This window comes from Corvus brachyrhynchos, unplaced genomic scaffold, assembly GCF_000691975.1.
Source record: "Corvus brachyrhynchos isolate BGI_N302 unplaced genomic scaffold, ASM69197v1 scaffold616, whole genome shotgun sequence".
NCBI classification, from domain to species: Eukaryota; Metazoa; Chordata; class Aves; order Passeriformes; family Corvidae; genus Corvus; species Corvus brachyrhynchos.
Window position 1 is genome coordinate 1,024,782 of NW_008238831.1, and position 12,654 is coordinate 1,037,435.

General features: G+C 49.9%; 1 protein-coding gene across 1 annotated transcript in view; it reads right to left on the reverse strand.

The window, feature by feature from the left end:
* Positions 1-12,654, reverse strand: part of FGF18 (fibroblast growth factor 18) — a 68,259-nt gene that overhangs the window by 7,595 nt on the left and 48,010 nt on the right. The window contains exon 4 of the mRNA XM_008636752.2: positions 9,507-9,613. Within this exon, the coding sequence (XP_008634974.1) occupies positions 9,507-9,613 (107 nt within the window). The remainder of the gene's footprint in view (positions 1-9,506; positions 9,614-12,654) is intronic.

Here is a 12,654-nt window from a genome sequence, read left to right on the forward strand (position 1 = left end):
AGGGAAGCTGCATCCATAACTGCCAAGAGTCACTCAGCCTCATGCGCGTTTCCTCCAGCTCTCTGCCCTCTGAACCTGCACAATCCTCCGAGGAAAATACTTAGGAGTCATGATGGGCAGTTCAATAAAAGTGTCTGCCAGCACAGCAGAGAGGTTAATTATGTATACAGGACATCTAAGTGCATTCACGAGGCGGGGAAGTAACACAAAACCACGCGGAGGAGATGCTCCATGGAGGGCACATCTCCATCCAGAGGCCCCGTTTAAAGCAGCACTGCCCACACTGCCCCCACACGCTGGGAATACCCCATCCCTCCCAAAAACAGGGAAAAAGGGCACGGTCCTGCATGCGTGGGTCAGGACATCCAGGCTTGGCAGAGCCCTGTGCCTGTCTGTGCCAGACACAAGCTGCAGGAACCAAGGAAGGAAGAGAACAGTTTAAAATTTTTCTTTCCTTCTACCTTTCATTCCAAAATTCCACTTTTCTAACTAAGTTCAGTAACCCTCACATTGCCCTGGGAGAGCTTTCTGTCACAGGAGGAACAGGAGGACATGGCTGAAAGGAGTGCCTGTGGGGCTGAACCAGGCAAGGCTGAGGTCACACCAGGACAGGCCTCCTCACCTGCTCCTTCCATCACTGCCACGGCTCCTGCCAACAGTGCAGCAGGGTGGCCACGGCCGGAGCTAGGGCAAACCAGGTTGGCTTCAGCTGGAAAGATGCACATTTGCTTGACAGACATTCCTAACTGCACCTCAGAGAGCTACATGTGCTTACCATTAATGAGGAGAAACATCTACTACTTTTTAAAAGAACTTCATTAAACCAAGAGAAAATTTAGGAAACTTAAGTCAAAACTGCAGGTTCCCTGGAGCAGGAAGCTACTGCTCTTCAGGAGGTCTGAATCCCCAGGCAGGCTTCAGATGTGATATCTGAGCACATCTATGGCATCTCCCGTTACCTGCACCCACCAGGTCCAGTTACATGTAAGCTGGGAGGGGCCACACATGTTAAGGGACAGGAAGGTGTTTTACCCCTCTGTACAAAGCACAACCTGCTGGTGAGGGGCTCTGCTGGGCTTTGCTGGGAGCTCTTTTCCTGCAGTCATTTCCAGCCTCCACAGGCCAGTCCTGAACTTTCTGTAGAAGCCATCGAAGAGCAGCAGCATATTTCATGTAGGCCTAAATTCAACATATCACTGTAGCAAGGTGGGGGTCGCTCTTCTCCCTGGGAACAAGCAACAGGACAAGAGGACAGAGAACCAGGCTTGGGGAGGTTCAGGATGGACATCAGGAGGAATTTGTTAAACATGGGAATGGACTGCTCAGGGAGGTGGAGTGCCCATCCCTGGAGGTGTCCAAGGAAGGGCTGGAGGTGGCACTGAGTGCTCTGAGCTGGGGACAAGGTGGGCATCGGGCACAGCTTGGACTTGATGGGCTGAGAGGGCTTTTCCAGCCCCAGGGATCCTGGGATACAGAGAGTTGTGCCACTAGAGGAAATTTTTTCTTTAAAAATTGTTTAAAACATCAGGTGTAGATGATAAGTGGAGCAGGGTAACGGGACTAGAGCAGTTGCTGACCTCATAGCAAGTCCTGGGTCAGTCCCAGGTTTATTCACACTAAACAAACATGCACACTGGCATTGTAAGATATCATCTCAAACAAATGCAATCTCATCCAGCCAACATTCCAGTATCAACACCACATTCCCTGGGGCAAGCTGAAATGGGGGGAATTTAGAACCAAGAAAGGTCATTGCTTGTATGCAGGATGGCATTAGTTCTCTTCATGTCAAGTTCTATTACTGAGAAGAGAGAAATGCATCATCAAATCAAGTGCCATCCATAAAAAATGATCATCCAGATTTGTTCCAGCCTGTGAGTGACCACCTTCCATCCCTATGCAGCAAATGCAAGACTTGAGACTTGTCCTCCCTCAGGAAAACTTCTTGTCTTCGGGTATCCAAAAGACAATGTAAGAGAATCTCAAGAACAAAAATGTATTTAAGCAAGATCTACTTTTCCTTGACCTTAAAAATAGTTCTGCCATATCAAACAGACTCTATTTTGCTACTGTTGGAGCACAGGTTTTATTCTCCACTGCAAAAATAGCCTCTTTTTTCTCACCTCCTATCCAAAACCAAACTGCAAGCCAAGGAGAAACAGTCCTTGAAGAGAAGGAGTCTCCTGAACGTGATCTCAGCTGCATCCATTTGAGAGAGGCAGGGCTGCACTGCTTTGTTCCCTCTGGCAGTTAAATACTTCAGTGTATTTGCTAAGGAATGCTTAGCAGAAACATCACCCTCATCTTAGAGATGCTCAAGACCAACAACAAATTGTACTTAGGAGATGAGATGCTCTGAGGAGGGCAATTAAATCCAGCTTGATAACTGTCAGCACCAGATGCATTCAGCAGCACACCCTCTCCACCCAGACAAGGCGAGGCATGACCAGGGCTCAGGGATCCCCATCACTAATTTTAATTAACATTAAACCTTAGGGAACTGAAATATTCCAACAGGATACACAGCTGCAGCCACCACGAAACACAGAGGACAGGATGCCAGCAGCTTTATGGTGACGCTTCCTGAACACAGCAAGGATTAAATTAAACTATCACACAGCTTTCGAGAAGATGGTTTTCTTCCCTGGAAGGGGATAGACAGCTTCCAGCCACGGGATAAGGAAAAGATTCAGAGGTCTAGCTCACAAGCTTGGTCTGCAAGTGAACCTTGACTGTGCAAAGCTCAGTTTGAGAGAGAACTGGGGCTTCCTAGGAATATCCAAAGGAAACATGACATTTCCTAAAGAGGAATCACAATAAATCTGTAAACGTGTTACACAGCTCTCTGGTGACCAGACACAATGCTCACATCCCCAGCAGAGCAACTGAGAATCCTTATCATAAAAATAATATAATGAAGATTTTTTTTCTTTTTTTTTTTAATAAAAAGACACTTTGCTTTATTTCAGAGCTAACACTTGAAGAATTATGGCTGTGCTGAGAAACTTAAGTTAACTGGAGGTGTTCACATATTGCTAAAAGGTGACTTTCCTATCTTTTGGTGCCCAAAACTGCCCCAGCACTGGAGGTGAGGCTGCCCCAGCCCAGAGCAGAGCGGGACAATCCCTCCCTGGCCCAGCCTGATGTCCCCAGGACAGGGATGTCCCTCCTGGCTCCAGGGCACTGCTGACTCACATCCAACTGGCCATGGACCAGCACCCCCAGGGTCCCTTCTTGCAGCTCCTCTCCAGCTTCTCAGCAATGTCTGGGGTCTGAGAATGGAGGAGGGTGGTTTAGCTTCCACTTCCACTTTTAATTTCATGAGAATCTCAGCTTCTAAATTTTCAGAACAATAATTCAAATTTTTTTCCACAGGTTGCAGGAAAAAAGTCTGATCAGGTGAATGCAGAAGATTCTGATGGCCCAACCAAAATAAAAGTGGTTTTGTCATCTCATTGATTTTAAGACCTCTGCAGTCCTGCAGGCCCTGATTCCAGATCTTTGGACACTTGAGACCAGTTCTGGATCAGGTCTCCCTGCCCAAAGTACGGCAGGGTCCAAGGTTGCTTGGCTTCAGGGTCCACTGCATGTGTTTATTTAGATGACTTAAACTAAAACAGACTCACAGGAGAGCAAAGACCCAGACCACAGTTCAAAACAAGATCTGAGCGAGATCCAGCAAGAGCCATGTCAAGTTTTGCTTTCACATGAGATGCCAAGTTGGAATGGTTTACGGCTGAACATGTCACAGAGAGATCCACGACGCGCGTGCTATTGAACCCGACACCCCGCCAATCCTGCTCACGTTTATGTTGCAAATTCACCATTCAGCCCCAGAAATTGTTAGGTTTTACAAGCCCCTTTCAAGCAACGCGAATAGTATGCAACTCCTGGAAAAATTCTGGATAAGCATCAAACCCTGTGAAACTGAGAGTCCTGCCCCGAATCCAAGATGCAGTAAGGTGTGTTTTTAAATACACAGGCTGAGGAGGGCAAACACCTCATCTACTGCATCAGTTCCAAACTGCACACCCCGGGTGCCCCTGCCCTCCCCACACACCTCTGGCACCTTGCAGCACCCCTGGCGCCCGGCATGGCCCTGGCACAGGTGGACAACAGGGACGCTGGCACCCAAACGCCATCGGGACTGGGGCATGCAAAGGGCACCAGGCTCGGGGCTCACCCTGAGTGTCCTTGTCTCAGCCCCCAGCCCTGCAGTGATGAACTGGTTCTCCACCAGCAGCGTTTCAAAGACAGCTTTTCAAGAAAGCTTCGCCTCCCTCTCAACCAAAGCCAGCTGATGAAAGTCTGCTCCAGGTGCAGCAAAAAGGCTTTGGAGAATCCCCTGGTGTCTCCTTGCCCCTCAAAGGGTGGCTCCCACTGAAGCCCCCAGCTCCTGTGACACAACAGCTCCTTCTCCTGTGGGGCCAGAGGAGTTACAGAGGCCAAGAGCACATTTACAGGCCACACTGGGTACCTTCAGTCTTTGATGCTGTCAGAGTTCTTTAGCCAACTTTCCTGACTAAACACACACATGCTTCAAGAAAACCCCTATTTTAAAGCTGTAATGTAAACAACCCCGAATTATTACTATCCCCTAAAGGCTACTGCTGGCAGGCATCAGTGATAAAGCTCTGCCAGAGCAGTCTGGCATCTAGCAACAATTTGTTTGTTGTCCTGCAAAAATACAGAGAGCCTTGCCATATGGTATTAGCAACTTTCTGGTAACATTAAGAAATATATTGGCTTGGAAAGCAGTTATCACACCAGAAAAAATGCTGTGTCTGAGAGGCAGGTCTCTGCTGTCAGTGGCACCAGCACAGTGGTGCTGGTCAGGGCTGGGGAAAGGCCCTGGTGGCCAGCACAGCCCTGCCACCTCCTGCCCCCTGCCCCCAGGGCATGCCCCTGGCACGGCCATGCTTTGCACAGCTTTTTTCAGGAGCTGGACTGTGCTCGGGCACCAAAGCCCAGCACTGCTCGTTGGGAGTGCTGGGAGGGCTCCAGTGCTGCAGACATGGTGCCAAGGGACACGTCCCCAGGAGGCACCTAAATTTTCTGTCACCAGTCTGGAGCTCTGCCTCAGCCACCCAGCTGCCCACAGCTCCCTACCCTTCACCAGACGGCTTTTCCCCACTGCTCACATTCAGCTCAGAGAATGGAGGAATAAAATCAAACTCATTAAAACACTTTTACAAAAATAATGCTCCTATACTGCAATGATTTTGAGGGTGTGTGGACACCAGATCACTGAGGATCTTTGAAAGAAGGTGGGAGGGTGAAATACCCTCCCCATGGACACTTGCTGCAGCCTGAGCACTGACCAGACTGCCTCATCCCACGGGTGGATGTCAGGGAACCAGAGGGAATTCCCTGCAGACACTGCCAGGGGCCAGGAGCTGCTCTGCCCTGCTCCCCATGCAGCCACCACCAACCCCGGCCGTGCCCAAGGGAGGGGCAGGCTCTGGCCATGGTGTGAAGGTTCAGGCGTCACAGAGAGCCCCGACTGCAAACGCTCTCCTGCCGGAGGACGGGACAGGCAGGGGAAGGCAATCTCTGCAGCCTCCTGCAGTTCTAGAGAGCCTGGATGTGCTGTAAGGACAGGCTCAGCAAGAGCAGCTGGAGCCAAGCTCAGCCAAGAGCCACCTGCTCAGCCCAGGCTGCCATTCCTCACTCTGGGAGACTTCAAAGACTTACCTTTGCCAGCCTTCAGCAAACACGAGATCTCCACTTCACTGATGGCCTTATCTCAATGCACGAGATAAGAGAAGCTGAGGCAGAGAGAAGAACCACAGAAGGACTCCGCAGGAGAACCAGTTAGACACTCAAGAGCTCCTCCAAAGAGACCATCAGCTCCTCTTTGCCCCTAGCACTGAATTACTGCCAGTATTCAGAGTTCTTGTGTTCTAGATGACTTTGTGCCTTGTCACAAGTGGACAAGTCACATCGTGCCTCTCCTTGGAAGAAGAACTGCACCTTTGAGAGTGCTCCCCCCCCCGTGTTTGTAAGAGCCTGAGATAAATAAATAGGATTCCTAATTTTTTTAAAAAGACAAAAAAGTTTCTCAGAAAAGCAGCTGGCATTCTTGTTCTGAATTTTCATATTTTAATCTCTCTCCCTGTAGTCTGATTCCACCATAAAGGCTGGAGAAGAGGGGTCTCTAGGAAGAACTTATTGCAGCCTTTCAGTACTTAAAAGAGGTTAAAGAAAGACGGGGACAAAGCTTATAGCAGGACGTGTTGCAATAGGACAAGGAGTAATGGCTTTAACCAAAAGTAGGCAAATTTATACCAGATATAAGAAAGAAATTCTTTACTTTGAGGGCACTGGCACAGGGTGCCCAGAGAAGCTGTGGCTGCCCCTGGATTCCTGCAAGATTCCAAGGCCAGGCTGCACAGGGCTTGGAGCAGCCTGGGATGGTGGAAGGTGTCCCTGCCCATGGCAGGGGTGGAACGAGATGACCTTTAAGATCCCTCCCAACCCAAACCATTCTTTATTTTATAATAAAGTTCAGTGGTCCATAGAAAACTTCAGGAAGACTGGAAAAGTCAGGACCTACAATTTTTATGTAGCAGCAAAAACGCATAGGCAAAGAAACATATGGGCAGAAGTAAAAAGAGATAAAATCATATATTTCTTGGGCATTCTTCAACACAACACCAAGAATCCACAAAAAACCACACTCCAGTCTGTTTTCCCCGGGTGCTGCTCATCTTTAACAGAGAGCCAGACAGAGAAGTCACTGCTGTACCACACCTCCCCTGTCTCCAGTTTTCCAAAGCATCACACAGAGTTCCAGGGACCCCAGCAGCTGCTGTTACATAGAGCCAGGAGCCAGCCCAAAACAGCTCCAAGCCCTTTGGTCACTGCTGGCTGTGAACACACACACACACAACGCCTGAGAGAGGCAAAACCCCCGAGGTCTGGGACTCCTAAGCAGGTTCCATCAGATGGCTCTGCTGGGAAACTCTGGTGGGGGTGCAATTACCAGAAATAAATATAAACACACAAAGGCTGCTCTTCTTACCCCCAGGGGGTTAATCTGCTTCCCTGCAACACAACCAGCTCCAAGGTGGGGAAAAGTCCATCTCTGGAGCTCTTGTGTTCATCACCAGTTCTGGCTGAGAACAACAACAACAACCTGCTCCTGACCGTGGTACTCTCTGTAGGCGATTATGGGACACAAAAGGGACTAAACTCAAAGCAGGTTTTCAGCTGGGGGGGATCCAAAACTGCTGAGTGAGGAGGAGAACAAAGCCAGATGGCATGTGCTGGTCTTGTTGGGGATTATGCAGTGTCAGGCAATGGGAAGCGAGCAGGGAAAAAGGCCCGGGTTGGTCCCATGGCTCCTCTCCTGCCAAACGAACATAGCAGGACAACCGTGGAACAATCACTTCGTGGGCTTCATTCCCCTCCACCCCCAGACTGAACTTAAATATTTGTATAAGCCCAGGCATAACTTTTATCTCACGTTTTCCTTGGGGCTTACTAGCTGTTTAGAGCATTCAGGCTAAAAAGCATTCCCTCAAACTCTTGCCACAAAGAGAGCTGAAGCTATGACACTAATTAAAACCACACTCCTTGGTATCAAGAAGACATGCTATTGTTTTCTTTTTTTGCTCATGAGAAGCTGTTAATATGGGCAATGCGTCTGGAACATTTTCCTTCCCGATGCCGCGTTCCCTCCGGCCCAGGTCAGCTGCTCCAGGAACTTGTCACAGGCTGGGGTGGGAAGGCAGCAGTACTTACAGGAATAGGCTTATTTATTCTTTGTAACAAAGCATTTGCCAACTCGACACTATGAAAAGCACATCGGGGGAAAAAGAAAAGGTTCACACTGCCTGAAAGGTGACAGGCTAAAGAACTGCCCTGCCAGTTGGGCCAAATCAAGGGATGAGCCTTAATTACATACAAACATACTGCATGTTTGGAAAAACAGGTGCTGACTTTGCCAGGATGCTCCTGGACGCTCAGTGCCAAACAGGACAGGCTGTGGGCTGCCCTATGCCGCTGCTGACCCGCCTGGGGCAAGGTCTGCTGAAGAAAAGGTAAGGTTTTCTGCTCATTTTACCCCATCTGAGTGTTTCTAAGGTCTCCATGACTGGTATCAGCACCTCATAAACATTAACAAAATTATCCTTGTAGCATTTCAGGGGAAAATGTTATGATCACATTTAAAGGATGGAAAATTAAGGCACAAAGAAATCAAAGGCAGGTTTGTGTCCAGTGCAACCTTCAAAAGCATCCAACATGATCTAAATCCAGTTAAGACAATTAATGTCCCTGTCCAAGACCAAACAGTGGGGTCTCATGCAGGGTGGTGGCACGAGTGCAGGAAGCAGAGAGAATTGGCTGCTTTGCTGCAGCCCTCCCGGAGCACTGATTTCCATTTCTCCCTGATTTTAAGCAGTGCCCTGGATGCCTCCTGCCTTGACAGGCAGCTGCAAAGCAGGTCAGGCACAGGGCCCTGGCTGGCAGCAAACAACTTGGGCTTAGCCTCCACAGAGCATCTGCTGCCCAAGGAAACACAAGTGGGAGGCGGGAGGGATCCTCCAGGGAAGGCAGTGTCCCACAGGTGTCACTCCTGGGACCACAACAGTAAATAATTTTTCACCACAGCCATTTGGTTTCTGGTTTCTGTTTGGGAGCATGGCTTTCAATGCCTTGACTCAAAACAAAACTCAGCTTCCCTTTTTTACAGCCACAAAGATGCTAGATTTGAATTCCTGGTGGTGCAAAGTGAGGTTTGAAGGTTGGAATATTTTATTTGACATTTGTTTTTTGGTGGCACTTCAGCTTTGCACAAGCCTCTGCCTGGTTGGCAAGCCCACAGCCATGCCAATACAGAAGGACTGTGTGAATTACAAAAACAAGTCAATTCACAAAAAATATTACTTCAGCACAGAAGTTAAGCTGGAGGAGTGAACACTCTGTAATTTGTTACATGCTTCCATTGGGGGGGCATCCACAGTAAAACACTCCTGCAGCGCTGGGAGCGGGAGGCCCAGCCCCAGCAGGATGTTCGGATTCCAGCCCTGGCTGTGCCACACCATTCCCTGGCTCCTGGCTGCGAGGAAGGAGCCTTCTCTGCCCAGCACGAACCACCAGCACAGAGCTCTGCCTGCCGTTCTATTCTGAATTTCTCCAAAAGGAATTCTGGGGGAAATCCATATTTGAATGTCCCCCCAAAGAGAGATCGGGTGAGGAAGGTGTTGTGGAGGTGGCACTGGGATGCTGAGGTGACATCTCACGTGAAGCACGACCCCGTCCATACCTGCAGCACCACTGCAGAGCCCCTGAGGCTGCAGGGCTCGTTTTACACCTGGGGAGGCTCGGGAGAACGCTCAGGAGAGCACCTGGGAGAGCGAGAGCTGCCCTGCAAACCCCACATGCCCCGTCCTGCTTCTCATTTGAGGCTGACAGGCGGAGCTCGAACACATCATTACAGCCGCGAGGAGGCTGCTAAAGGTAACACTCAGGTTACAAATGAATTAATAGGAAACACTTACCTTCCCCACTAGCTTGCCTTTCCTGTTCATGCAAAGGTAGAAATCGGTCTCCTTCCCTTTGATCCGGACTTGGCTGCCAAAAGTGTCTGTTTCCACTAGAAGCTGGGCTTGGAAAGGAAGAAGAAAAGAAAGCATTTACCAACATGGTCCCATGAGGTCCCAGGGTGCAGAGCTCCCCAGGGCTCTGTCCCACTGCCCGGCTGACCCACAGCACGCCGGGGTGCTCTGCACGGGCACAGCCCCGGGGACACGCAGCGGCCGTGCTCACGGCCTGGTGCGGCGCAGGGCTGACCCTCTCCTCTCACTGCCACACACAGACTCTGGGTTTAGAGCTGGTTTAGCACAGAATGACCCACACACGTGTGGGCTCCATCTGTCCACACCAACCCCATCACCTCATCAGCAACATCAGCCCAGTGCTAACAGAACCAGAGAACTGCTTATGTTGGAGAAACCTCCAAGATCATCAGGTCCAACCACTCCCCCAGCACTGTCGTGGCCACCACCACACCCTGTCCCCAAGTGACACATCTACATGGCTTTTAAACCTCCAGGGATGGTGATGCCACCACTGCCCTGGGCAGCCTGTTCCAATGACAGTGCTCTTCTTTGTGCTGCAGGAGGGTTCCTGGAGGGTGAGAACATGGACTTTATTCTCACGAAGATGAAAGATTAGCATGACGAGAAGGGAAATCCTTTCCTCAGAGCCAGCAGCCCTCAAACACTGCACAGAAGTGGTTCAGCTGCACACTCCAGTGCAAAACATCACAGTGATCTCCTGAAGGTCCAGCATCTAGCAGGGAGAAATTTGGCACTGCTTGCTCTGTCTGAGGCACACCCACCCTGCAGATATCCTCCATGCCTGGCTGTGCTTCCAGGATGTCACAAACTGCTTTCTGGCAGTCCAGCTCTCCTGCTCTAGCCGGGAGAAATGTGGTCAATCTCAGTGTCTTGCTGGTTCCTGATGCCAGAGCTGGTTTGCAGCATCACCAGGAGCTAGGGTAGAGGACAGATTTCTGCTGCATCTCCATGAACGCCCTGCTCTGACACAGCTGTACCTGCAGAAGGGGCCAGGCTGCACTCAGATGAGCAGCATGCCATCATCATCGTCTCAAAAACCCAGACAGATCCAAATTCAGCCTTTTATTCCATCTCTAATCTAAACAGAAATTCCAGTCATGCTCAAGATTCGGATTCCAGGAATTTCCCTGGAGAGGCAGAATCAGGCAGACTGGACATTTTGGTTCAGATCCATCTCCGACATGGAGGGGGAGAGAGGAGACATGGTTGAAACACAATGCAAGAATGTGTGAGTGTCAGCAAGTGCAGCTCCACGCTCCTGCTCTGGAAATACTCACGCCTGTAAGTCCTGAGCCTCGCCGTAGAAATGCAGCTTTTGCCAAACTCTGCAGAATGTTTGATCTGTGCTGCAAAAAGTCACATTCTTTTTGGCATTCATATTTCAAACTTTAAAGCCCTCTAAGAGCAAATATGTTCATTGTAAGGATTTACCATGGGGATAGAAATAGGAGTTTGTTTCATTTAAACACATTAATATTTTTCCCACTTGTAAAGTCAGCTTTTGGCTTCTGCAGCAGTGCAAATATCACAAACCTTTAACTCACAAGGGCCCTAAACAGTTTTCCCCTCGCAGCTCAGTCACATCTGTAAGTTCAGGGGTTTCCAGTTACTAGCTGCTTACATTTATTTAGATGTATTTGTTAAACCTGCTATCACAGGGGATATTTAAATTATAACTTCTTTCTGACAGCAAGTGGGATAATGTCTGTATTACAGCAGAGTATTACTTGCAATCATGCACAGATATGGATATTTATGGAAGTTTTTCAGAAACACATCATGGTTTTGGCTATCTGTGATGGGGAGCAGCCTGCAAGCAACAGCTGGGTGCTGCCCACTCTGTCCCCTCACCTGCCAAGGCAGTATCAAACCTGTGACCACTCTGTGAGGAAGGGCCACGAGCCAGAAATAACCTGTCAGAGTAAGGATATCAAGGTGAGCCAGCCAGGAGGGGATGATGGCACAGGGCCAGGGGCAGCTCCTCAAGGGCAGGCTGACAGCATGGTTGGAACTCAGTGAGTGCCCACTGCTCCAGGAAGCTCAGGGAGGCTGCTCAGGTGCAATGCAGCACTAACAGGCAAGGGAACAGCAAAGGTGGGACTCTCTGCCTTTAAAGGGGTGACTTTGGAAGGGCTTCTCCTCACATGAGCAGAGGATGGAGGTCAGCGTCAGAGAGGGAGACCAGCAGCTAGCACAGGAGTGAAGGTCATGGGGCCAGCAAAGCCTGGTCCAGGAGCATGGCCAACAGCCAGAGCACCACGGATCTGCAGCGGCCAAACCACCCAGGCACGAGAGCTGGTGCAGGGCCACCCAGCACAGGGTCAGGTGAGGGCTCCATACAGGCAAGGACAGGACAGCACAGCTCCCTCTGAGCTGCAAGCCATTCCCTGTCCACTGCAGCTGAGAGTAAAAAGCTGCTGAGAGCAACTCTGAGCACCAGACACAGGCTCTGGCCAGCCAGAGTAGGAGCTAGCACCGACCAAACCCTCCAGCACGAGAGCCGTGAGCTGTGGTCCCGCTGCACAGCCGGCAGCTTACACCCCTCTGATGCAGGTCCCCGCTGCAGCCCCTGCTCAGATGGACAAACACAGGGCACACTGGCTCGTTTTCCCCCCCCCCTTGCTCTGCAGCCAGTATGAGTAATATCCAAGCTGATTTTAATTTGAAAAATATCACCTTAAAAAGATGCCGGTTCCCTGCTGTGAAAATTAAAACCATCTGGATGGAGTGATTTCAAATAATTAATCTAGGACTCCTTTGGCACCGCTACTAATTAAAATATGATACCTTCCTCCCCCTTTTAAAATAAAAAATTTAAATAAAGTTTAAAGATCTAATAAAATAATGTCATAATTTAGAACTAAATGGAAGTCACCTTTCCTGCGGGCTGCAAAGGTTACGGCAGCGCTGAGATCCCTCCCAGGCGAGTGCCACGGCACAGCCCGAGCAGCAGAGGATAAGCAGGCAGCCAGTGAGACCTTCATGCTGGTGAACACAGCAGCCTCCATCCCAGAGCCCTGAGGGACAGCCCAAAACCCCCAGGGAGCAGCCTGCACCCAGTGCTGCG